This window comes from Podarcis erhardii, assembly GCF_964252035.2.
Source record: "Podarcis erhardii genome assembly, chromosome: 13".
Classification (NCBI taxonomy): Eukaryota; Metazoa; Chordata; class Lepidosauria; order Squamata; family Lacertidae; genus Podarcis; species Podarcis erhardii.
This window is the reverse complement of record NC_138502.1, coordinates 17,901,595-17,927,806: the sequence shown is the minus strand read 5'-3', so window position 1 is coordinate 17,927,806 and position 26,212 is coordinate 17,901,595. Positions and strand designations below refer to the sequence as shown.

The 26,212-nt window shown below is 46.9% G+C and overlaps 2 protein-coding genes across 12 annotated transcripts in view; one reads left to right on the top strand and one right to left on the bottom strand.

The window, feature by feature from the left end:
• Nucleotides 1-8,041, top strand: part of BRSK1 (BR serine/threonine kinase 1) — a 51,233-nt gene extending 43,192 nt beyond the window's left edge. For all 8 annotated transcript variants that reach the window (XM_081837362.1, XM_081837364.1, XM_081837365.1 and 5 more), the window contains 4 exons: nucleotides 933-1,056; nucleotides 2,076-2,256; nucleotides 4,048-4,137; nucleotides 5,133-8,041. In XM_081837362.1, the coding sequence (XP_081693488.1) occupies nucleotides 933-1,056; nucleotides 2,076-2,256; nucleotides 4,048-4,137; nucleotides 5,133-5,317 (580 nt within the window). In that variant the 3' untranslated portion in view covers nucleotides 5,318-8,041. The remainder of the gene's footprint in view (nucleotides 1-932; nucleotides 1,057-2,075; nucleotides 2,257-4,047; nucleotides 4,138-5,132) is intronic.
• A 1,732-nt stretch (nucleotides 8,042-9,773) lies between these two features.
• TMEM150B (transmembrane protein 150B) lies at nucleotides 9,774-26,212 on the bottom strand. Of its 4 annotated transcripts, none has more exons than XM_081837480.1 (8): nucleotides 25,516-26,212; nucleotides 19,473-19,596; nucleotides 17,499-17,576; nucleotides 14,916-14,975; nucleotides 14,193-14,260; nucleotides 12,681-12,808; nucleotides 12,165-12,342; nucleotides 9,774-11,047 (listed from the first exon to the last, which is right to left on the bottom strand). In XM_081837480.1, the coding sequence occupies exons 2-8, from the start codon at nucleotides 19,586-19,588 to the stop codon at nucleotides 10,848-10,850; spliced, it is 828 nt and encodes a 275-aa protein (XP_081693606.1). In that variant the 5' UTR covers nucleotides 19,589-19,596; nucleotides 25,516-26,212; the 3' UTR covers nucleotides 9,774-10,847. The 4 variants fall into 4 exon arrangements, with proteins under 4 accessions (XP_081693606.1, XP_081693607.1, XP_081693605.1 ...); XM_081837481.1 differs by lacking the exon at nucleotides 25,516-26,212 and adding an exon at nucleotides 25,170-25,502; XM_081837479.1 differs by lacking the exon at nucleotides 25,516-26,212 and adding an exon at nucleotides 20,285-20,761.

The following is a 26,212-nucleotide window of genomic DNA, read 5'->3' as shown; positions in this document are numbered from 1 at the left end:
CCCAGATCCAGGGTGGGTGTGCAGAAATGGTGCTTCTGTACTCTGGCTTAGAGTGGCTGGGAACGTGCATGCTCCCTGGGCAACTCCTCCACTGCTCTGGGCAGCCAGGCAAGGCATGCAGGTTCCACTGGCAAAGGGACAGGGGAATTGATACATCTCCTTTCCAAGAGCACAAGGGAGCTTCTGACTAAATGTGTGGTTGTTGGCATGGGGAGATCCAAATCTCCCCACCCTCCACCTGCACCAAGTGGACTCATCGGAGTCAGACACAGGTCAGCACGGAGAATGCAGGACAGTGAAGTTAACTCTTTATTCAAGGAAACTGCATAGAACACAGCAACACTTCCCAGTAAGTCTTGTCCCTTTGGAGCAGTTGCCAGGACTGAAGGTCCCTGCCTTCCACCCTTTCTAAGGCTCCTCCTCTCCCGGATGTTTCCCAAGCGGTTTCAAACTGCGTCTGTACACATCTGGCCTCTGTTCTGCTCTCCTCATTATTCTGCATGTTTCTGCAGCAGGAGAGGGAGACTCCCTGGATTCTTCATCAGCCTCTTGCGCCCTCCCCTCCTCTGCTTCAGCCTCAGAGTCTGAACTGCTCTCTGTCACAGGCTCTTCCTGCTCACTAAACCCTGCTGCCCCATCAGCATCCGGCACCTACTCCCAGTCCTGTTCCTCTGGCCTCTCCTCAGTGCCCCACCACCAGTCCCTGTGCTCTGAGCTTTCCTCTTCCGGAGTTTCCCTTGGGGTTCCCCAGCTGGTGCCTCCCACCTCTCCTATTCGTCCAGCCAGTCCCTGACATGTGCTTCTGTGGTTGTGCAGTTGCCACAGGCTCAGGGTTCAGTGGCAACAAGTGGTCACCTCTCCCACCTCTCCTTCTTTGCCGTGCTTATTTGCAGGCTGTCACAGTCTTCCTGTACTGCTTTTGCCCCTTTCAGACTAGCCAAGAAATCCTGGTTTGGGAATTTTATCAACCTAGACAAAGAGGAACAAATTTTCGTGGTCATCAAAGACAAACCCCTGAGCTCCATCAAGGCTGATATCGTACACGCCTTCCTCTCGGTGAGTCCTGAAGGCCCAGGAGGGGAAGAATGTGTGTGTTTGGGGAGACTGAAGAATAGGATATGGAGGCAAGTAAGACAGGCCTAAAAAGGGACACGGGTGGCGCTGTGGGTTAAACCACAGAGCCTAGGACTTGCCGATGAGAAGGTCAGCGGTTCGAATCCCCGTGACGGGGTGAGCTCCCGTTGCTCGGTCCCTGCTCCTGCCAACCTAGCAGTTCAAAAGCATGTCAAAGTGCAAGTAGATAAATAGGAACCGCTCCGGCGGGAAGGTAAACAGTGTTTCTGTGTGCTGCTCTGGTTCGCCAGAAGCGGCTTAGTCATGCTGGCCACATGACCTGGAAGCTGTACACCGGCTCCCTCGGCCAATAAAACAAGATGAGCGCAGCAACCCCAGAGTCGGTCACGACTGGACCTAATGGTCAGGGGTCTCTTTACCTTTACCTTTACCTTTAAGACAGGCCTACTGGGTGCTGACAACCGCAGTGGAATTAGCAGGACCCTGGGAAGGGATGAGTTCCATCCGTGGTTTGTGGATAAAGATGGGGGAGAAATTAGAGATTCCATTTGCCTTTAAAGGCAGACTTACAAAATCCACACCTTCCAAATCGATACGTGAACGAAATTATGGTCAACTTTCAAAATTCACACTTCTCCAAATTTTGAAATGCCATTCTCCAACCATTTAAGGTGTACAGAAATGCATATATGTTAGGGTACAGTATTAAGGCGGGAATGCAGACATTATTGAAAAGAACAGGGGAAAAATAGGGGAAGTTGCTCTGCAGAACTGTGCATGTTAGGCTAAAATTTGAAAGGAGCAGGTGTATATTAGAAGGAATTTGGACTAAAATGCAGGTGAATTTTTGTAAGGACTTTAAAAAATAAATAAATAAATAAATCACAAGCCGATGTGGAAATGTGAAGGCTAGAAAAATGAGAAATTGATAGAAATGGATGGACCGTTTTGCCCAATGCTGCCTGTAGGCTGACATCTCCTGCGTTCCATCACATTCACAGATCCCCAGCCTGAGTCACAGCGTTGTATCCCAAACAAGCTTCCGGGCCGAATATAAGTCGTCGGGTGGCCCCTCTGTCTTCCAGAAACCCGTCAAGTTCCAAGTCGACATCAGCTACTCCGAGGGTGGGGAGGCGCACAAGGACAGCGGGATCTACTCGGTCACCTTCACCCTCATCTCAGGTGAGTGCCCTAGGATCCTCCTTTGAGTGGCCTTGGGGATTTGTTGTGTTTACTGGACACCTTTAATGAGAGAAAAATCACTATTGGCATTTATTAAGGATTGAAAACTTCTTACTGGCTTTTTGTGTGAAAGAGAAAATGAACTTGTAATATCTGGATATGAAGATTGGGAAAAAATTGGTTTATAGAAAATAGAGTAGTTGGATATGTTTGAGTGAATGCTGTATTTAACTGCAGGATAGAGAACCAGAAGTATTTTTTTTAATCTTTCTTCATTTTCTCTCTCTCTCCTCTCTCTTCTCTATCACTTTCTTTTCCTTTTTCTTCTTGTTTTTGCTTCCGTTCCTTTTTTAGATTAGATTTCAAAAGCATTTCTTATATTCTGGTGTATTATAGAAAGATACTTTGTATTGGGTATGAGCTTCTGTATATCTTGGGCAAGTATTAATAAAAATAGATATTTGTGGGGCAGCGGAGAGTTGATTGGATGCCTCCTCTGTCCCTCTCTGATACTAAAACCTAATCACCTTTCAGTCTCTTGGAGATGTGTACACTTTTTCTATTTACTTGGGAGTAATTTAAATAATGATGGCCACTAGATTCATTGAAAGAAAAATGATGTTTCCAGCTTTTTAGTAGAAGAGATAGGCCATACCCCTCACAGGCTTACATTTCCTGGGATTCCCTGGGACCCCCAGGAAAGGACTGTTTTAAGAAAAGCAGCTTCCATCCATTATCATTGCAAACACATGGCTGGAAATGTATGAGCAAAGTCTCCTGAATGGCTATTATTTTGGGCCCTGTAACTTGCCTTTCCACATGATATCTCCCTTCTTTGAGACTGCCAACTCTGCCTTCAAGATTCAGCGAAAGCTGATTCCTAGTGGCTTATTTGCAGTTCCTGTGTCTTGACAACAGGAGCAACACATGGTGCTGCTGAATTCTAGGGATGTCCCACAGAGCTAGTGGGGTTTTGTTTTGTTTTTAATGTTTGGTAGTGGGTTATGAACAATGCAAGGGAGATTCTCACATGGGGCATGTGTATCTTACTATTTTACACCAGCTTTCACCAGTTTTGTGGTTTCTCCCAAAGAGTCCTGCAGAATTCATAGTTTCACGAGAGGGCAAAGGGCCCTGTATAGAGATCACTAGCGCCTTGCATGAAACAGCTACCTTTTAAACCAGCTAGAATCTGTAATGTAGATATGCCCACGGTGGGAAAGGGGATCCCAGTTCCCTTGGAGGGAAGATCAAAGTTCATTTACAGGAACTTCAAACACCAACCTCTCCAGAGGCAACATAGCACCTATCCCAAAGTCTAAAAAGGGCACCAGCGTCTGACTTGGGAATCCAAATTCATCCATTTCACAGTTGTTACTGGCATATTGCAGTGCTGAAGCGAGTAGACTATGAGTGTGTGTGTGTGTGTGTTTAATTTATTTATAGATAGGAGTGTGTGGTGGTGTGAGAGAGAATGGTTTTTAAAACAGCAGATAGCACTTCAGACAAGTTTGTTCTGGATCCTAGAAATAAGCAGTTTGTTCTAAAACCATATATTGAGTACGGTGTCTAACAAAACAGAGATGTTAAAGCCTTAATATCTTTAATATTAATACAGTCTTAAACCCACCCATACAGAGTTCAGCTTGGTTTTAGGATATGCACTGCTTATGAGTGCATCTTCCCACCATGCAGCCCTAGCAGTGTCCTGCTCCTGGAATCTTGTCTTTTGGAGGATCTCCAGGAGCCCCTGTTCCTTCCTGACCCTGAATGCCTATGTCTCATTCTTAGGTCCTAGCCGCCGGTTTAAGCGAGTTGTGGAAACAATCCAGGCGCAACTGCTCAGCACACACGACCAGCCTTCTGTGCAAGCCCTCGCTGGTAGGTGTTTGAAGGGGTTTGCTCGACCTTAGATGGATGCAGTCTAGCAATGAGCAGTGTACTAAACACTGCTCTTGCCCATGCTGGTTTTTGTCAAGAGGCATTTTCTGTTACCTGTGCAAATATTCCCTGTCCTGGTGGTGCAGCTGCTGCATGGCATCTCATCTTGTCCTCTTATCTCTAGACCGTTTGCTGCAGCACATTAACAAGGCTACTTCTTTGGAATGGGGTATCTTGAAATTTAGGGCCCCTGGTTGCATCTGCAAAACTTTTGGTGCGGTCACACTGCTTCATTTCCAGTCAGTAACTTCCTGCTGGAAGTGCCTGGCATGCACTGGTCCATGGGGTCACGAAGAGTCGGACACGACTAAACGACTAAACAACAACAACAACTTCCTGCTGGAAGCCCATAACGCTTTATACCACAAACGTTCTGGTTTATTTTTGTGCCCCTCCAGACAGCAGTGACATGGTAGCATTAGGGAAGGGCCATAGCTCAGCCCTAGAGCATCTGCCTTGCATGCATGAAGTCCCAAGTTCAACTTCCAGGGAGAGAATCCTGCCTGAAACCTTGGAGATCTGAGCAGTGGTATGACTTGATTTAAAGCTGCTTCCTATATTCTTAAGAAGGCATAGGTAAACTCAGCCCTCCCGATGTTTTTGGAACTACAACTCCCACCATTCCTAGCTAACAGGACCAGCGGTCAGGGATGATGGGAGTTGTAGTCTCAAAAAATCTGGAGGGCCGAATTTGCCTATGCCTGTTCTTAAGCTTTGTAGAACAAACTAAAGCAGATGAAACCCACCTCTAATGCACTATTATTATGCGAAGAACCTGTTGCAGAACACACCCATATTTAAGCACCATAGTTACTAAGGGACAGGAAGCAGGAGAAAAGGTGCTGTTGGATCTTGGTTGTTCAGAGCAGTTCCAAAGGGTATGTGTGTGTGATTGCTTGTGAAATTCCCCTGATTTTGCTTCTCTCCGCTTCCAGATGAGAAGAACGGGCAGCAGTCCCGCTTGCCAGGCACTCCAACCCGCAGCTGCCAACCGTCTCGGCGCTCTGAATCCGACGTCTCGTCCGAACACCATCGACGCGGCTCCAAGGACAAGAAGCTCGTCTCGTCCAACGGGACTCAAGTCCAACAACCACCACCCCCGTCTCCACAGCAGCCGTGACGTCTGGGGCAGGGGGGCAGCCTGAGGGCGGCTAGGGGGAAGAGCAGCCGAAGGAAGCCCACTCCGCGCCCCTGGAAATAGCTGGCAGCCGCTCCAGATGGACAGGAGGAGCCAACGAACCTGGACGGATGGGTAAAAGGCCCTGCACCAGAGACGCAGGCAGGGGCGGGGCAGGGCAGGGTGGGGTGGGGGTTTGGTCCAAGTTTTAACAACTCCGTCTCACCCCACCCCCTGGGGCGGAAAGTCGCCATCTTGGGAGCGGCCCATACTGTGAACTTGTAAATAGTTAACAACAACAACAACAACAACAACAGAAAACAAATCTACAAAAGAACCGAAGGGAAAGAAAAGAACAAATTATGGAGACTAAAAGAAAGGATGGTGGACTGGAAAAAAAGAAAAGAAAACAAACAGAGGGGGGAAGGAAGAGGAGGAGCAAACCGGGCAGGAGCCGGTGGGGTTTGGGGTGGGGGTTTAATCCTATCCTTTTGGTTGGGGGTGGGAGTGGGAGGGAAAGTGGGTGTCTTTATTTACTTGAGCCCTTTTCACAGACTCCCTCCTGATTTCTGTTTTGGTTCTTTCCACAAGACATTCTCTTTCTCCTGCTTTTCCTTCTGTGGCCTCAGAAATAGTACACCCCCCCCCTCCCCCTGTATTCACAGGTTCATGGCGACAGTGACTAAAATCAGGAGACAGAACTAGTAGCAGAATTTGGGTTGTTGGTTTGTTTGTTTTTTAACAATCAAGCGGAATATACATTTTATGAAATGGATAAATAAAATTGGTTGTCGCAGGAGAGAAAGTAAAAAAACGTTTCCCTTCTGTTCCAACTTCTCTTTTAGTTTTCCTGCTCTGAGAAACTTAATTAGGCTAAAGAAAGGAAAGCATTATCGCCAGTTGGCGTAAAGCTTAAATATTCATTGGAACAATGTTCAAAAACCAAAGTTTGAAAAATGCCCCCCCCCCCGCCCAAATCTGAATTTCCGAATATATGTGATTTTTTGGGGTGGATGTGTCTGGCTGTAACTATTAAAGCAGTTTACTGAGAACTTTGCAAATTTACACAAAGGAGCAATTTGAAAAATATATTTAAAGCCAAAAATAACTTTGAAAGCTCTGGCAATGTCAGCAATCCATTTTTAACAAATTGTTACTTTTTTTAAAAAAAAAAAGGGTGTTTGCTCACCCTCCAGGAATAGTCAACAACATTCCCAAATTACCATTCTTCCGTGTTTTTAAAATATAGCCAGTGCTTTGTTTCTAGAAAAATAGGTGCCAGTACTCAGCATGAGTTGTTATAGTACCGTAAGTGCCACACTTTTTAACAATAACAAAAAGAGGCACTGGTACTGCACACCCTCGTGTACCCCCTGAAGAAGTCAAAGCACGGCTTACAGCACAATGTGACCACTTGCATTTTCCATTCCCATCCCTAACTTTTTATTCCGACTAGGTGACAAAAGTATCAGACTTATGCAACCACTCATTACAGTCACTGCTGGAAGGATCTACATGATTCCTTCATAGACAGCGCAGTATGAGAGCAGGATTCAGCAAGAGCTGCAGAGGAGAGAATGGGATAGGCAGCTGCACTGACTTTGTTAGCTTAAAAAACAAACACTACCAGAAAGCCTTCAGTTTCCAACGTTAGAAATATCATGGCTCAAAATAGAAAAAGGTGTCTAGAACAAACCAGGATCAGATTTGAATAGATGTCTCTCACTCCTTTCAAATACATGTTCTTAGTTTATGCAGGAAATTTTATCAAAGCCATTTGGGCTACTCCTGTGTTTCTAAAAAGAAAAAAAAGGGGGCACAGATGAGTAAAGAATATCCTCTACTATCTCTTCCTGCTCCGCTTATCACCCTACATTAGGCCCTCCTTTCAGTATTTTCAAAAGCTCATCTATTGGTCTGCAAAGTTTCCAAGGATATAATTGCAGCCTAGCTTCTGTCTCGTGTAATTTTAGCAACCCTGCCAGAACTCCGGGTGGGTACCTGACTCCCCTCCCGTGTCCCCGCTCTCCCCGCTCCATTTTCCTTAAAGCTGGGCACCTATATGCACAAGGCACTATGAGGAGGGGAACAGACGGAGGGGGGAGGCTTTCAGAACATGCTGCGGTCTTGACAGAAGGCAGAGGGACCCCAGAGTCACCAGGCTGAGGACCTTAATGGAGGCATATGGGCGTCAACTGGAGGCACAAATCATGAGGCAGGATTCCTTTCTGGACCATGAGTGGCATTCGCAAGAGTGTGGAGGGTGGGAGCTGCAAAATTGGGAGCCAATGGGCATCCATCGATATGGGGAAGGGAGTCCAGGTTGGGTGACAGTGCAATAGGGTGGTGATGGTGGATTTTGAAAAAAGCAGTCCTGCTCCTACCATTCCTCCTCCACCACCACCACCCATCCTGCTCTGGGCGGCTCTCTCCTCTCAGCTGGGGGGGGGGATGTGGGTGATGGCGCATGCGGGCGTGCAAATGGGCAGGAGACAACTATGTAACCTCCCCCCGCCACCCTCCTCCCGCCACCCTCCTCCCTGTGTCTGCCCATCCTCTCTCCTTTTGTGAACCCAACCTTATCTCTCGCGCACACACAACAACCCCACAGCCCATCTTCTCCCCACCCTTCTCTCTGGCTGTTCAACACCCCACCCCCACCCAAGCCTTTCATCTCCGGGGGTCTAATTATTGCTCAGAAAAAAAAAATACAGTCACTCAAATGTTTCCCATGCTGCTGAGACTTGCCACGTGTTATTTCTGCCCAAGCTTCCGGGGGATTGCAGCCCTTTTGGCTTCCAGCTGGAAGGTGATGAGGTGGGGTTGTGAGAGGGAAGAGGGAAGAGAGGGTTTTTTAGGGGTGATGGCTTTGGTTAGGTCAAGGGTGCATCTTCACAGGGCTTTCACATGTGCAATGATACTGGATGGTACAAGGGTAAGGTGGCCTTTGCACACACACATATCCCCCAAAAGGAAGGTTAAGAGTTGATGAAACACCAAACATTTACATCACATGGCTTCCCTTCGAAGAATCCTGGGGGCTATAATTTGCCCCCCTCAGCTGCTCTTCCAAGCACCCATAACTACAGTTCCCAGGATTCTTTGGGGGAAGTCATGTGCTTTAAACGAATGATGCGTAAACAGCCGGAGCCATCCCTGGGGCCATCAACAGGTGGGGACCTATTCAAATCAGATGAGTTTCCACATTGGCTGTTTATGCATTGGCATGGAGATGCTGGTTGTGTAAACAGAGACTGTGGCTCCTGGAAATGATGCCTGCAGTGTGTTTTGTGAGTGGGCTCAGGACTCTGTGGGTATGCGAGTCTGGGATGAGAGCATGCCGGTTGTGAGAATAAATGCGGACAGAAGTGTGGCTGGTGGGGAACACGAGGATAGGCGCTGTCCATATGGCAGAGAAGGGATGCTTAGTGCACAGTATGCCAAAAAGTGGCTAGATGGTGGTCAGTGTGTATGAACCTGTGTGCAAGCAGGGGCGGGAGAGAGAGAGGGGAGCGCCTGATTCATGTGTTACTGCAAAGTGGCAGGGGGTGCCTCCATTTGGCTCTGTCTGGTAACATGCAAGTAAAGAAGCCCCCTGGCTATGCAAAGGTTCTCAGGGAAGGGCAATGCTAGCACAGGAAGCAACACGGAAAGAAAACATCAGAAAGAGTTCCCAGAGCAAACGGGCTTTATGTATCCCATGTGTGGGTATAGCAGGGGTGGGATTGTTGAATGACTTCTCTCTGTCCATTGGGCCATGCTGACTGAAGCCAATAGGAGGGGCCAGTAGACTGGGTGCTGCCCGTGCAGGTGGACCATGGTTCGTGAGAGAAAATGGGAATGTAGGGGCACGTGTATATGAGAAAATGGCAATTTTGCACTTTTCAAACTCCCCTTGGATTTTGAGCTGCTGCCCAATGAAACACAAGTTTTCTCTTCCATTGTGGCACATCTTGAGTACAAGAAACTGCTTTGTGTCTTTAGATCAAATCTAGAATTCCTACCCTTTCAGCCCCAAGTCTCTTAAGCCTTCTGAGGACTCTTCTCAGAGAACTTGCCAGTGGTCTTCAGCTCATTTAAACACCACATGTAAATTGACTGGAATTGTATCAAGCCTGCCACGCCAGCTCTGATTTAGGGCAACGAAATAAGCGCTTCCACGGCTAGCTACCCAGTACTTTCACTTTATTAACTGTCCTTTCTTAGGAAAGGAAAGGAATTAGACTGGAGGTTCAGTTCGTAGCTATAAAGTAGGAATAACATTTACTTTAACCTCAAGGCAGGGGTCTTGGGCACTCCCATACCAGAATAAAGTCTAGCAAGGGATAAAGATGAATAGGTTTTTTTGCTTTTGTTTAAAAAGAGTTTCTCACATTAGGTTAGAAGGACCTACTTTTCCAGTCGTGGAAGAACGGATTGAGCAATGCCCCATTGGGAACATAAAAAAGGAAGGCAAGACTTCAGTATTCATCTGTATAATAGGATAATACAACACCTTTCCTAACAGGAGAGCAAAGATGCCTACTTTTCCATCAAAGGAAGGACACACATAGTTGTTGATACTGCCAGAGCATGATGAAAAAGAACTTGGATCCATGCACATGGGTGACTGGAGAGGTGTGTGAGAGCTTTAAGGAGCTGGACCTAGTCTTTCTGGCACAGTATCTTATCCACCCACCCAACAGCTTCAGAAACGAACAGTTCATCTGTGTGTGTGTAGAGGCTGTGGTTGAAAGACACAACCGCCGTGTCGGGATACTGTTTAAACTGGTGTAAAAATATGTGCCTAAGCAACTCACACAGTTTGACCAGACCGTTGGCTGTGGCAGCAAGATTCGTTGCACCAAAGCAGGCTGTGGAGGAGGTAGTTGGGGTTTTTTTGGTCTTGCTGTCTTCCCCTCCCATATATTACTGTGGAGGGAACCATGGGAAAGAACAGCTCCTCACAGCCATCTGTGCTGCAAAGAGTTACTAGGCCCATCCACGCGACAGAGAAAGCAAGGCCTGGGCACATCAGCCAATGGCGGGTGCTGATGTGTGCGTCACACAAAGATGGGCCTAGGACCCTTCTAGATCACTATGGTTTTCATATACAGCGGGGTGGAGATGGGTAAGATGAAGAACTGGCAGTGGCAGGGATTTTGCAGCCACCAGTGGGAGGATGCTAACAGAAAATAAAACAAGACACTTTTAAAATGCTGGTTTGCAGAGATGGTTGGTGGGTCCTTTTGTGATGGGAGGTGAAGAGTTGCCCCTACTCAGCAGAAGGCGGTGGCTAAATGTTATGAAGAGCACCAAGGAGGAGATTTGTCTGAGATGAGTGACAAGTCAGGGAGACTCTCCAAAATGGCCAAAAAACCCCGACTGTAGGCCGTCCCACAAGGGAGTCCCACACCCCAGCAGAAAAGCTGGGAACTGCTTCACTCGCCATCAGAGGACATGGTGGGGCACGATCCGGTCCACTGGAAAAGGATTCCAACTGTGTGGAAAGTTTTGCAGAGACCCCTTCTTCCCCCCATGTCCATAGGAGGTATCAGAGAGGGAGAGTCTGTGTTGACGTCTGTATGTCTTGAGCTGCTTGGTCTGCCCGCTGGTGATAGACGTGAACTGAGCAGGTCCCCATGTGCCAGAAATCCACTGCAAAGAGCCCAAAGAGAAGGAAGAGGACCATGGCCAGGGCCCATTCGCAGTAGGCCGACTCAGAATGCAGCTTCAGGAAAAAGAGCACAATCGCTGGGATTAAAGGAGTCAAGGAGAAAGGAGCCAGAGCTGGTGCATCTGTTATTCCCAAAAGAGATAAAGGTTGCACACACACCATGCATTTAAAGCACGTAGCTTCCTCCACAGAATCCTGGGAACAGTAGTTTACCCTTCACAGAGCCACAATTCCCAAAACCCTTGAACTACAGTTCCCAGGTCTATTATTATTATTATTATTATTATTATTATTATTATTAGGTAGAATGTGCTTTAAATGTACGGTGTATATGCAGCCTTAGGCAAGACTGAGGAGAGGCCAGACCTAGTTCCACTTTGTTTTGGATGTGAGGCATTTCAAGATGCATTTGGTAGGCCGCAGCCTCCTTAACGGCCACTGTTACCAGCTTGACAGGGAAAACGGGCAAGTAAGCAGTGACAACAGCAGGAGATTTTGCTGCTTCTCCTTTGCCCGCCCCCCTTGGGCCAGTGGGTGGGTGAGCAAACAAACAGGCAACAACAGAGATAGCAAACTGCTGCCAGTGATGTCTGCTCTGTCCCCTCATGCCAGGCTAAGGGCATTTGCCTTATCATGCCAACGCCTGGCACCGGCCTCAGAAAAGTCCCAGGTTCTGGGCTGCCTGGGCTCCTAATGAATATTAAGAACATTTTTAAATAAAGTTCTTTGGGACCACTTGAAGCCAGTCCCTAAGGATACGATTGAGTGTGTTTCCAGTTCTGTATAGCACATCAAAGAAAACCCAATTGAGGCCAAACAACAACTTGGTGCAACAGATAATAGATGTGAAACCTCCAATCACACTACCTATCAACTAATCCCAAACTGCTTCATGTTGATAATAATGCAGATAACACCTGTCTCTTCCCTTAGAACACAGGAAGTTGCCTTATTCTGAGTCAGACCGATGGTCCATTCAGGTCAGTATTGTCTACACAGTCTGGCAGCAGCTCTCCAGGATTTTAGGCAGGGAATATCTCCCAGCCCTGGAGATGCTGAGAGACTTGAACCTGGGACCTTCTGCATGCAAAGCAGATTCTCTGCCACTGATCTATGGATCTTTATAAAAGCCCTCCACGTACTCCGCAATTTCCCCTCCTGCATCTTTAAAGACAACGCTCTAGTTCAGGATACTGGCAATGAGAAAGGCAGAACCACAGAAGCTGAGGGAGAATCTGAGGGGCCCGATCCACCATCCTCCGTGCCTGGGCTTCACTCGGTTAGTCAGGAATGTTTGGACCCAGAAATAAAGGATGCCCACCACAAAAGCCAAGAAGGCCCCAATTAAATGGGTTTCTATCTGGTTTTTTTCCTGTAGGGGAAAGAGAACAGAGTAAATCAACAGAGCCAATCCCACCCCACCAAGGCCATTTCATGTTCTAGTTCATCGAAATCCTTTTCAATGAAATTCACAAGCCCCAATTTTAAGACAAACCACGTCCCCATCGCCTTTTTAAAATGTGTAGAGATGTGCGGGAAACATCCTAGACCCCCCCAAATACCCCACAATCTTCCGCATCCCTGGCATAGGTGAGATGGGTGGGCCTCTTCTGACTACCCCTGTCATCTGAGGACCATCCCTACAGAGACCTCCTCCTCTTCATTTTAGGTAAGGCTTGTCAATACCCCTCCCCATCTGCAGCTTCTTACCTGGAAATTGCCTACAATAGACGACCCGAGGGCACAGAGTAGGCCAAAAATGAGCCCAACTAGATTTAAACGGGAATGACAGCCATAATCCCGCACCTGTTGGTATTTCAGAAAGCAGATCACCGTGCCTGGAAGAGATGTCAGTTATTGAGGCTGATAAGATCCATCCTTTCATTTGCTGTCCCAGAGCTACCACATGGTCCATACATGTCACTGAGAGGCAGACTCTAAAGTAGAAGACAGCCTTTCCCTCCATAAATTTGCCTAATATTCTTTTAAAGCCATTCAAACTGGTGTCCTATCATTACATACTGCGGTAGCAAATTTCATATTTCAACTATGTGCTGGGAGAGAAGTTACCTTATTTTCTTTCATCTGTCCTGAATCCTCAAAAACCCTTTGGGGTCTTGTATTATGAGAGAGGGAAGAAAGCCTCTCTCAATCCGCTTTTTCCAATGATAATAATTCTGTACACCTGTATCATATTCCCCGCGCTTGCCTTTCTTCTAGACTAAAAAGTCTCAACCTTTCCTCATGATTCAGTTGCTCCAATCCCACCGTTATTTCGATCGTAGAAGAGGAGTTTGGATTTGATATCCCGCTTTATCACTACCCGAAGGAGTCTCAAAGAGGCTCACATTCTCCTTTCCCTTCCTCCCCCACAACAAACACTCTGTGAGGTGAGTGGGGCTGAGAGACTTCAGAGAAGTGTAACTGGCCCCAGGTCACCCAGCAGCTGCATGTAGAGGAGCGGAGACGCGAACCCAGTTCCCCAGATTACGAGACTACCGCTCTTAACCACTACACCACACCTGGCTCCTATGCCAGGACTACAATATCCTGTTTAAGGTGCATCTTCTGAAGTGTCATTGCAGCACAGATTTGTTTACAGGGCTTACAGGCCTGGTGGTTTTCTTTTCAACTCCTTCCCCAATGAATCCCTAACATGGCATTTGTTCCCCTCCACACATGCACCTGCTGCACCGACACCATCCTAACTGGGCATCCTCCACAGACAGAAATATGGACAGTTATTGACCAGAGCTAAGAATTAAAATGGGAGAGGAATGAGCCTCAGGCTCAGGGGACAAATGTGACCCTCGTCATCTCTTTATCTGGCTCTCAAGAGTCTCCTCAGGCCACACATCTTTCCAGCCCCTCACCGGCTTGGCTTTGCATCTTCCTTGAGTGTTTTTGCTAAAGGCATCCTTGTACTCGGACAATGCCTCTTGGATGGAGAATAGAGAGGCGTGTGTGTATGAATCTCTGTAGAAACCAGCCTACTGTACCAAAGGTAAAATTTGCATTAGTTGCTCCACCCACTTTTGCCCATGGCCCCACCCTCCACTGGCAAGTGGCCCCTGAAAGGTTGCCCAGAAAGGCATGTGGCCCTTTGACCAGGAAAATGTTCCCTGCCCCTGAACTAAAAGGTTAGGGCTGTCCCTGATTAAATATGGAGCATTGGAGGCACATGGTGGCAAAAGGAAAGAGACCAAGAGAGACAGGGCTTACCTAGAAAAGCTCCTAGATTAAGAACTTGACCAAAGACACAGCTCTGGGGTGGGGAGGAGCCACATGTGCTGGAGGAAGACAAGGGGGGGGGGAATTCATACAGATTGCAGCTGAGTTTAGAAGCTGGCCCTTTAGACTCCCCCCGGCCCATCAATAGAAGCAATTCAATATACAGAAACAGCCCTAGTTCATTGGTCCTCCTCAGCTAGTGTGGTGGAACTTACTCCTGGATTGCAGCCTCATCCAAGGTGGGTCACAGCGCAGCTGCACTGCTACCATCCATATACAGAATAAAGTATAAAATAAAAGAGAGAAATTGGTCTCCAAATGTGTGTTTGGGGTAAAGGGGAGTCCTGGGGCTGAAAATGATGCACACCAATTGCTGGGTAGTCTAGTTAGGCCTGGATGGGGCAATATTCCATCCTCCTCTAGGCTGGTCCAGGCCCTCCTGCCTCCTGAAGTGAAGGACACAGTGGCACATCCTCCCCATCACACACCCCCAAGCCATTTTGGATGGGTCCGATGGAAGTTGTAGACCGGAAGATCTGGAGAACTTCAGGTTGGCTATGGCCCGCCTGTTCCACAAGGTTTGAGGCTGTCACTCAAAAGGGTTCTCTTCAATACAGAGAATAACTTGACTTCCTGAAAAGAAGAAAGCTAGAGAAGGGTGTTTCTTTGGGGGGGGGGGTGGAAGACTTTCTCAGAAACCCAGTCAAGCCATACCTGATATATGGAAAAGCTTCTGTGATGTTTACAGATCCATTTGCAACAGCCATGGCATACCTGAAAAGGGGGGGAGGGAGGAATCTCATTAATTGGCTGGAGTTGCCAAACTAACGCTTGTTTTTCAAATTCTTCCCAATAAGTTTAAAGTATACTCTGTCACACACTTAGTCCCTGGTTTTTTTATTTTTGAATAATATTATATCACTACACTTTGTAGCCAAGACTGTTCTTCATCAGAGAAGCTTGCTTGTCAAGAAAAAAGAAGAAAAGGGGGGGGGGGTGGAGCAGGAAAATGACATATGAAGGAGAAAAGGGGCAGCAAAACAACAACAAATCTCTAAAGTACTGTACAGTGAATAGATTAAAAGGGAAAATATAAACATATACATTGTCATTCCAAACATGTAAAAACAAAGCCCACCTCTCAATAAATTTCCTTCCTTAATTATTATGTATTGCATTTCTCTACTACAACTGATTGGCTAGGAAAACCTGGCAAACTATCTTAATGATAAAAGTTACACACTTGCACACACACACACACACACACACACACACACACACACACACGGTGCCTCCAGACTGTCTCTGCTTTAAGGTGGGATTTCATCCAAAGTGGCAAATTTCGGTTGCGCAATTATAGTCGCACAACAAACCTGCTCCACTACCCCCCAGAGATGGGCCTTTTTTGCAATAAGGAAAGTGGGTGAGGACACATCCTTTGACACAACATCAACGGCTAAGGGAGCTGGGCATGTTTAGCCTGGAGAAGAGGAGGTTAAGGGGTGATATGATAGCCATGTTCAAATATATAAAAGGATGTCACATAGAGGAGGGAGAAAGGTTGTTTTCTCCTGCTCCAGAGAAGCGGACACGGAGCAATGGATCCAAACTACAAGAAAGAAGATTCCACCTAAACATTAGGAAGAACTTCCTGACAGTAAGAGCTGTTCGACAGTGGAATTTGCTGCCAAGGAGTGTGGTGGAGTCTCCTTCTTTGGAGGTCTTTAAGCAGAGGCTTGACAACCATATGTCAGGAGTGCTCTGATGGTGTTTCCTGCTTGGCAGGGGGTTGGACTCGATGGCCCTTGTGGTCTCTTCCAACTCTATGATTCTATGATTCTATGATCTAACCTCCAAATGAGTGCTTGTTAAATAGCCAACATCCTCTCATCTCCCTGCAAACAAATCAGAGCGAACACCCAATTCATCTGAAAGTGCCCCAGAGTTCATGAGGCAGTTTCCTTGCAAAGAGAGAATCCTGGAGGCTTGTGGGTGGTTGCTGTTTTAATGTGCAAAACAGAGGGAGAGAGACAGCTACAGAGCTAGCCTCCACCTGGGAGTAGAGGGAAGCAGTAGACCTGGCAGTGCCTTGTTAGAAATTAAAGGCTGCCCACTGTAACTACACCTCTGCACATTTTGTCCTGTGGCACAAAGCGTATGCGCTGCCAAATCAATGGCTACTAGCCATGGCAACTCTGCTCTGTCTCCGTGGCCAGAGGCAGTAATGTTTCTGAATACCAGTTGCTGGAAACCACAGAAAGAGAGAGGGCTCTTGTGCTCAGCTCCTGCTAGATACCCTGCTTCCCATGGGCATCTGCTTGGCCCCTGGGAAAACAGGATGTTGGACTAAATGGACAACACCTGCACACCAGATGAAATTGAGCCAGCTAGCCTAGTTGGCAAGCATTTGTTACGATTACAGGACTTTAAAAACAGCAGCACCACAGAGGTCCAGATCCTTTGCATATGGTGACCAAGCTGGCTCTCGAAAGGTTAGCGAACTAGGTGTGTGTGTCACTATATGGTTGCCAGCTTGCAAAAGAAGAGGAAAGAGAAAGCTCGTCCCTTTAAAATAGGTATTTGGCGTGCAGATCTCAGCAAACAAGATCTTTGCAGTGAGCTGCAATCAGCTGCCAATTGCTGCAGATCAAAATGCTGCTAAAGGGGTCAATTCCATGTTGGCACCCTGCTCTGTTTGAACAAAGTCCCCTTTTCCACTAGGAATTTGACCTGCAGGCAGCGAAAAACTTTGCTGGGTTGTAATTATCTCGTATTGCAAAAAAGAACGCAAGAAAACTGTCTTGCGTCAGGCCCAACTATTTATCCGTCATCCGTATTAGATACTATGACTGACGGCAAATCTCCAGGATCTCAAAGAGCAGCCGTTTCTATCACCTGTGACCCGATCCTTTCACCTGGACCCGCCAGCAACGGAACACTGAAGCTTAGCTCAGGGACAAAGCTTCTGCCTCGTATGCAGAAGTTCCCAGGTTCAATCCCCGGTGTCTCCAGGTAGGGCTGGGAGAGATCCTCCATCGGAGACATTTAAGAAGCACTGCTAGTCGTTGCAGACAATCCTGCACTGGATGGACTCGGTGTATGGCAGCTTCTTAAGTTCAGACGTTCTACCATTGAGCCACGCTCTTCCTATACCAGATTGGAGTTGACATGATCCCATTTCCCCAAATCCAGCTCTATCACTGCTGGGCTTAAAGCAAGCACACAAATACACATACATACACACTCCCACATCCCACCTGAGAGTCAACCCACTCCGCTTTGCTTATTGTTACTCACACAACCCAGAAGCCGACAATACCTCCTACAGCTAGGAGCACAGGAAGGAGAGCCCAGAGCCACATGGTGGCGGAAGACCTAAAGGCAAAAAATATAAGGAAACCATCAAGAACAGCCTGAGATTCTTGGGTTCTTTGGGAACAAGGTGGGATAAAGCTGAAGGAAGCCTGGGGAGGAGACCAGATCCCTGGACTCTAGGAACCCATTGTGATTTGGTGGCCTTGAAAGAGCAGAAAGGCCGAATCCTAAAATTTCGGGGGTTTGGGAAGTAGGTTAGGTCACAGCAAGCCAGGATTCCTGGGTTCTCTGGCTAAGCCCTTGATAACTGGAAAACTCTGCTACGTCCAAGGGGCCTTATTGCTCCTCACTGCCTTGCTCTGCACTGCAGGAATTAAAACAACAACAACACTAGAAAGACTTCTGCTAATGGTATACTAATAAACTCCCCCGCCACACCCCTCACTCAGCCACCACCCAGCAGGGCTGAGCTCCTGCCAGTAATCAAAGCAAAAGATTTTAAAGCAAAAGTCCATGGGAAGGTGGGGAATTGCCCTGAAATCAGAGCAACACCCTAGCTACATCATCACTTGGAGACTGGCACAGACCTGGCTGCAAATTATACTGCGCAGCAGCAACCAGGGGCGTCCGAGCAGGGAGTTTGAGAATCAAGGTTTTTGGTTTATGTTTCCCTTCTGAGTCTTCAGGAATATCGCGGGATTCCTTACCCAAAAATTATCTGCTAGCTGCGTCCTTTTTTCTCCGCTCAGAAGCACGTCTTTCTCCCTGGCAGGTAGCAAGGCTAGTGTGCCAGCGCTCCTTCCAATAAACCTGCCCCAACTCCATCTCTGGGACGGGGCAAAGGGCATTGTGAGGGTGCTATCTGCCTGTGACTTTTGTCCCAAGGCGTGCCATTCTGCTGCCACACAGATGGCGCTTGGAGAAAGAGGGACCACTCGGCGGCGTGACGCAGTTTATCAGCGCAACGTGTGCTTTTCTAACGGAGAACCACGGTTACTGGATTCCTTATGAGGGATTGCTCCAGACTGGCATTTTCCGGTGTGGATCTCTTCGGCAGCATGCAAGTGACACAATAATAGTGCATCAGTGGTGGAATTATACTGGACTGTCCACACACCCCACTCCACTGTATCAGTTGTGATGCTCCATCAATGTCACCGCATTTATTGCCACCTGCAGAGGCGCTCTTGCACCATAGTGCTACCAAAGTGAGAGAACGAGAACTGTGGAACATTTGCATTGGTCTTGAAAGGCTGCAGGGTTTCAACAGGAAGTTATGGGATGAGGGCTGTTAGGAAGTGAAGCAGTACGCCCTCCCTGAAACTTCTGTGAATGCAAGTAGTATTGAAAGCAGTATCGTGCATAACTGCCATGCTGAGCACAAATTATCATGGATGCACAATAAAAAAGGGTAGTCAGGCAGGGAGAGGAAGGGAAAGGAGATCTGGGAGTACAGTGGTACCTTGGGTTAAGAACTTAATTTGTTCCGGAGGTCCGTTCTTAACCTGAGGTACCACTTCAGCTAATGGGGCCTCCCGCTGCCGCCACACAATTTCTGTTCTCATCCTGAAGCAAAGTTCTTAACTCGAGGTACTATTTCTGGGTTAGTGGAGTCTGTAACCTGAAGCATCTGTAACCTGAAGCGTATGTAACCTGAGGTACCACTGTATAGGATTAGAGGAGTGAATTTGTGGGAACCAGGAGGGAGGAGTGCTGGGTCATTATGGCAAGGTTACCAGGAGCCGGAATAGGTCAGCATATCCAGAGGAACATTCTGGAAGTGGTGTCTTGAAATAAGAGAAGAGAGGAGCATCACGTTCTGTACCTCTGGCAGTAAAAAGTTTTGGGATGTACCTATTGCTGCAGCAGCATAAGTTCTGCTCCCACCAACGCAGCTGTGTCTAATATTAGTCTGCCGGCTGCAAGGTAAGTTCACCTGTTGCCGATGTAGCTTACCTGAGGTCCGAGAAGTTCTTTGGCAAGTTTCTAGGGACCTTGACCTGACGAAACTGGAAGAGGGTTCGTGGAAGTCCTTGGCAGGCTGTCCAGGGCACGCAGGTATCGCAAGGCATTTTATGACCTGAGGATGAAAAGAAAAAGTTGCCCTATTTTATAACCTGTGAAGTGAACCTCTGTTTAGCCTGAGAACAGCAGGCTACGGTGATTCGTGTGACACCATGGGGAGGATTCCCTTGCATGCAAAAATGGTGGAACCTGCTATTGTAAGATGTAGGGGTGGCTGCTGAACCGGACAGTGTTAAAAGGGGATTGGAATTGTAGAGTTGGAAGGGACCCGAGGATGATCTAGTCCAACCCCCTGCAATGCAGGAATCTCATCTCAAGCATCCATGACAGGTAGTTCTTTCTGCCTAGGTGCAGAAGCTCCCTATTGAAATTCATTTTGCTAGTTTGGATCCCAGTTCCCCAATCCGTTAAGACCATCTTGAATCCAGATTCTGTCTTCTGTGGCATTAGCTGCCCTTCCCAGTTTGGTGCCATCTGCAAAGGGCTCATCCATACAGTGGTACCTTGGGTTAAGAACTTAATTCGTTCTGAAGGTCCATTCTTAACCTGAAACTGTTCTTAACCTGAGGTACCACTTTAGCTATTGGGGCCTCCCGCTGCCGCTGCACTGTTGCCACGCGATTTCTGTTCTCATCTTGAAGCAAAGTTCTTAACCCGAGGTACAATTTCTGGGTTAGTGGAGTCTGTAACCGGAAGTGTCTATAACCTGAAGCGTCTGTAACTCGAGGTACCACTGTACTTACATTTGCTTTGCACTTTCTAAGCACAAGTCTGGACTTTCCAGATCCGTATCCTGGTTTGTTGTTGTCCTGGCGCTTTAACCCAGGAATATCCACGTTTTACTGCTGAATGGCAGTCTGCAGAAAACCCATATGGCTAAATGCGATTCCTCCAGCACTGGGATTCATGTGTGGGAGAGTTGCTCATGTCCCGCCCACATGGCTCTCATAGGCATCTGATTGGCCACCATGAAAACAGGGTGCTCGGCTTGGGCCACATTCACACCACACATTTAAAGCACTATGATACCACTTTAAATAGTCATGGCTTCCTCCCCCAAAGTATCCTGGGAAGTATAGTTTGTTAAGGGTGCTGCTGAGAGTTGTTCCCCATACAGAGCTACCATTCCCAGAACCCCCTGTAATTGACTGATTAATTGACTGTTAATCCACTCTGAGAATGAAGAGACGACTAGCAGAGCCGGAACATGAATGGTTACACAAAGGTAAGAGTTTCCTCCATTTCTCTGCTCACTTTTTGCCTGTCCTTCTGGGAAGGGTGTTTACAAGACTGGGGCCTGAAAAAAGGTACTCTTGGAGTTGTGGAAATACTAAAAACTCAATGATGGCAGACAAAGCGAAGAAGGAAAGGATTGCAGTTTTCTCCCCACAGCCCCCAACTGAAAGCTTGAATGTTTAGCTCAAGACAGTAATAACTGTATAGATTGATTCCTCTGAAAGAAAGATAATAGTTGGAGAGGCCTAACAGAGACACACAGCAGGGGAGGCTGCCTTTGCAGGGATCGATGCAGAGATGGAAGATGCGCTGAATGATTCTGTACGTGGGCTTTTTTTGCTTTGTTGTCGGAGAAGGTGGGTAGATGAGTCACTGAGCAAATTGACAAAATTGCAAACGTAGTTTCTGTTAACAGAGGCTGAGAGCGACAGAGACAAGAAGCTAAAGGCAACAGAGGAATCTGGATAACTCCCCACCCCCACCCCGGCCTTGCTATGTTTGTTTACTTATGGACGTTTCACCAATTGTAGCACAAAAGAACAATCTGTGAAATGGGTAGAGTTTGCAGTGGAATAGATCAAAACAGAGAAGCAAATGCTTTTTTTCTAAGTTGTATTGGGAGTTAGGAGGTGTCTTTTGTCAGTTCTTCCCTACTAATGCTATATTATTCAGGATTAGACTCATTTCTCCTTAATTAAGAGCACCGTAAAAATGGCCGTTTCTATACTTTATCCTAATCTTTGGCAACTTGGTGTCCTCTAGATTAAATGTGTTTGTGTGTATCCTGCCTTTTACCCTGACAGGGACTCAAGCTGGCTTACAGATAAAATTTAGCGTCAAACGGTTTAACAGGAGAAAAAGATATATATATAGCAGACACTGGTGAAAGTTGTGTTTAAGCAGGAGCATGCCACTTTTTATTTTTTCAAGAGAAGAAGTACACTTTTAAGGTTTTTTTTTTTTTGGGGGGGGGGGGAATCACTTTAAAATCCAGGAGGAAATTCTTGCTACTAGCTTAAAATCTAAAAAGGAGAGTTGAGCAGACAGAGCAGCCTTCCTGTTAGAAAAGGCGTTAATATTTGTAAAGGTGCAGCTCATTCTTTCACCACTCGATGGAAGCACTTACCTCCCAATACTTTTGATCACAAATGCTTGGTTCAGAGAGCACCGATTTAATAAAGAAATAAGGCTTGCAAAAGGGCATCTATGCCAGAACGATCTGACAGTTGCAACATCTACACAATTCTGGTTCCAGTTGGAGGAGGCGATATGTTCCTCTCCAAATAGCTGTGTAAGGCAGGGTCAGGCAGGGGATCCGTTGAGATTATTTGCAGTAGATCATCCTGCCTTCTGGTTCCCAGTTGTCTTGCCAATAGCAACAGCTAAAATGCCGCCACCCCAAAAAAAAGGTTGCTTAAAAAACATTGAGGGAATGAGATGTTTTGAATTCCATCAGTCCCTGCCAGCTATGGTCAGTGATCAGGAACTTGTCAAACTTCTTCACACAGTGCTGGGCGGGTGGGAATCCATTATTATTATTATTATTATTATTATTATTATTATTATTTTGCTTAGTGTGAATGCTTGAAGGGCACATCTCACAGATGCGCACTAACCTCATTGAGCTCAGTCCCAACCAACACCCCATTTCACCTGCAGCAGCAGAAAAGAAGCACTTCACACAGTGCATAATTAAACTATGGAACTCACTGCCACAGGAGCCAGCGATAACTACTAACTTGGATAGCTTTAAGAGAGGATTGGACAGAATCACGGAGGAGAGGGCTATCAAAGGCTACTGTGAGGACAGGATATGGACCATCCGCCTGTTCCCAAAGGCCTTTCTTATGCCCTTATGTCATCCAAGGACTACTCAAGTGCACCAGATTGGGAAAAGGCTGGCTTAAAAGAGTTTTGTGCTACGTTTTGCTGTCCTTGCTGCTTGAGCGAGAGCAGGGCAAAAGCAAGAGCCACTTGCCTTGTGTTCTAATATCAACATGTCGCCCTGCAATATTTAAGGTACACCAAAGGGACATTCAAAGAACGTGACCTCCCCCCCCCCCCGAATTATGGTTCGTTAAGGGTACAGTGGTACCTCTGTTTAAGAACTTAATTTGTTCTGGAGGTCCATTCTTAACCTGAAACTGTTCTTAACCTGAGACACCACTTTAGCTAGTGGGTCCTCCCGCTGCTGCCGCGCGATTTCTTTTCTCATCCTGAAGCAAAGTTCTTAACCTGAGGTACTATTTCTGGGTTAGCAGAGTCTGTAACCTGAAGCGTCTGTAACCTGAAGCGTCTGTAACCCGAGGTACCACTGTAAATAAATAATGGTCAGTGGCACGAAGTCTCTTGTAACCTAATCTAATCATGGATATGCAATGTGTCCCTTTTTTTTACTGGGAATTTTTGGCCTGCGAGGAGGAAACTACAATTCCCAGATTTCTTTGGGGAGATTTTATGTGCATAGAATGCACTTTAAATGTGTGATGTGGATCCACTGGGGCCATTGAGCAGTATAACCTTTCTGATTGCTTCTGGCCGGGGTGGGCCTGGGGGCAAGCCGTTTGCTGAGAATCCTCACTTCAGGAATTTGGAGTCACTAGGTCAGCACGTACTGCTGAGAGACTGCCCAGGTCTAAGACTGCCTGCAGCCAACTGGTTTTATGACCCATTTTATGACCCACGGGCAGGACTTTTTTTAAGACTCAGTGAAGCCTAGGGGATAAATAGTCAGCTGAGGACCCCCTTTCATTTGAGAGTGTTGTTTTTCTCAAGGTGCGGGCCCCTCCATGTGTGAGGCCTGGGGCATTTGCCCCCATTCAACACACCAGAAGTCCAAATCACTTGTTGTTGTTTAGTCGTTTAGTCGTGTCCGACTCTTCGTGACCCCATGGACCAGAGCATGCCAGGCACTTCTGTCTTCCACTGCCTCCCGCAGTTTGGTCAAACTCATGCTGGTAGCTTCAAGAACACTGTCCAACCATCTTGTCCTCTGTCGTCCCCTTCTCCTTGTGCCCTCCATCTTTCCCAACATCAGGATCTTTTCCAGGGAGTCTTCTCTTCTCATGAGGCGGCCAAAGTATTGGAGCCTCAGCTTCAGGATCTGTCCTTCCAGTGAGCACTCAGGGCTGATTTCCTTCAGAATGGAGAGGTTTGATCTTTTTGCAGTCCATGGGTCTCTCAAGAGTCTCCTCCAGCACCATAATTCAAAAGCATCCATTCTTTGGCGATCAGCCTTCTTTACGGTCCAACTCTCACTTCCATACATCACTACTGGGAAAACCATAGCTTTTACTATACGGACCTATAAATCACTAGAATGGTGCATTTTATGGCCCAGGAAGCAAATGGCTGTATAACCTGAACTTCTGATGTAGCCAGGGGTCTGCAACTGTATTTATGTTAAAGCAACAACAACCTTTTGGTGCCTTAAAAGACCCACACTTCAATCAAGTTTTTTTCTGGGTCCCAGAAAGAAGAACTTTCACATTACTGGCTTAAAACACAGCTAGGTCGTTCTTCTCCTCAGTTTGGATTGAAGCTGGTTGGAGTGCAGAGTAAGCGGGTGTCTACGCGGGTGTGATTAGTTTTCAGCTGCAGTAAGGCTGGATCAGGTCCATGGCTCATCTGGTCCAGCATTCTGTTCTCACAGTGGCCAGCCAGCTGCCTGTGGGAATCCTGAAAGCGTTCTCTCGTCCTATCGTTTCCAGAAACTGGTGTTCAGAAACAAGATTGTCTCCAACCATGAAAGTAAAACATGGGATTAAGGGGAGCCATTGATTTTAATCAAAACTCTTGTTGTTCCTTCTCTCTCTCATACGCACAGCATCCTCCCTCTAGTTAGAAGAGGAGGGATGGGTTGCCTTCCCCAAACTTTGATGGCTTTTTCATTCCAAACATTCCAGACCCTCTGTTTGTAGGAAACCATATTCTGTCAAAGAGCTCCCCTAAGGCCATCTTGGGACATGAAGAACCATTTAACATTCTTTTCTCAAATCCCGGACTATATTCTGACATCACTTGAAGGCAAAACTACAGTGACAAACACAGTAACAGGTCGCACTGAGAACCTGCCCTGCTTTGAAGTCTCTTGATGCTCTGTGGAGTGAATTTTGTTTGGCTTTTAGCACTTTATTGGGAAATGTACAGGATATTAAGAGAAATCCAGGTTTGAACTTAGCCCCAGTTTTGGAGGAAGAAGCTAAATGTGTCAGAGAGAAAAGACCATCTGCAAACAGCAGGGTTTCGATTGCTATTCCAAGAACATTTAACAGACAAAGGGGGAAGAAACTTCTGGTATGTTGTTAGTGAAATGGTTCATTAGGTGGGGCTGTGAGAGAGAGGGAAGAATGATAACTAGATTTCTAGGGTGGCAATATTATATTCACTTACCTTTGAGTAAGCCCCACAGGTTTCAACAGGACTTCCTTCTGAGTTGTCATTTATTTGTTTCGTTAAAAGCATTTCTGAACCGCCAAACCTTCATCCAGTTTTCTGGGGTAAGACACTTATCCCAAGTGCATTTTTCATTGTACAGATTACACGTGAGTAAACCTACAGGGGAGCCCTTCTAGAACATGGTTACAAATTGTCACCTCCATAGCACTCCCAAACTTTAGTCAGTTACCATTTCTTGTTTCCTTATGGAAACAAGTGTAAAATGGCCCAGGAATGCATTGTATTTTGCCATTGCATTACTCCAGCCAGTGGAGGCTTGTCCATTTGGACAATTGCTCACCTGTGTTCTTACTTCCATCCAGCCCAGGGAGTGGTACTGCCTTCCAGCTTCCTCCTCCTCCTTCTCAGTGCTGCCTTCCTAGAATTCAGCAGGAAGGAGGTTTGGAGGCAAAACTAGAATGACTTGGGTCTTTCTGCTATTGGCTCTGGCTCCACCTGCTGTTGACCTCTCCACCTTCTGACCTACCAGTCTCAGTGGGCTCCAGCCACCACTGATTGGTGGACTTCAAACAGTCATGGCTGCCCCCCCCCCAATAATCCTGGGAACTGTAGTTTGTTCAGGGTACTAAAATCGCCAGGAACCCCCTATTCCTTTCAAAGAACTACAGTTCCCAAATGAGTTTAACCTTCTTCCTAGGGATTTCTGGGAACTGTAGCTTTGCGAGGGGATGCATGGAGTTCTTTGTCACCAGGTGAGTGGTTAAATACAAGTTGCCAGGTAGCAGCAGCTTTGTACATAGAGCCTGAAAAGCTACAAAGGGAACTGTGTTGGGCTGCCCTCTTACATATTGCCCAAAGGCAAGTCATCTAACACTTGGGGGGGGGGGTTAATTTGTATATTTAGATCATGGGTAGGCAAACTAAGGCCCATGGGCCAGATCCAGCCCAATCACCTTCTAAATCTGACCCGCGGACGGTCTGGGAATCGGCATGCTTTTACATGAGTAGAATGTGTCCTTTTATTTAAAATGCATCTC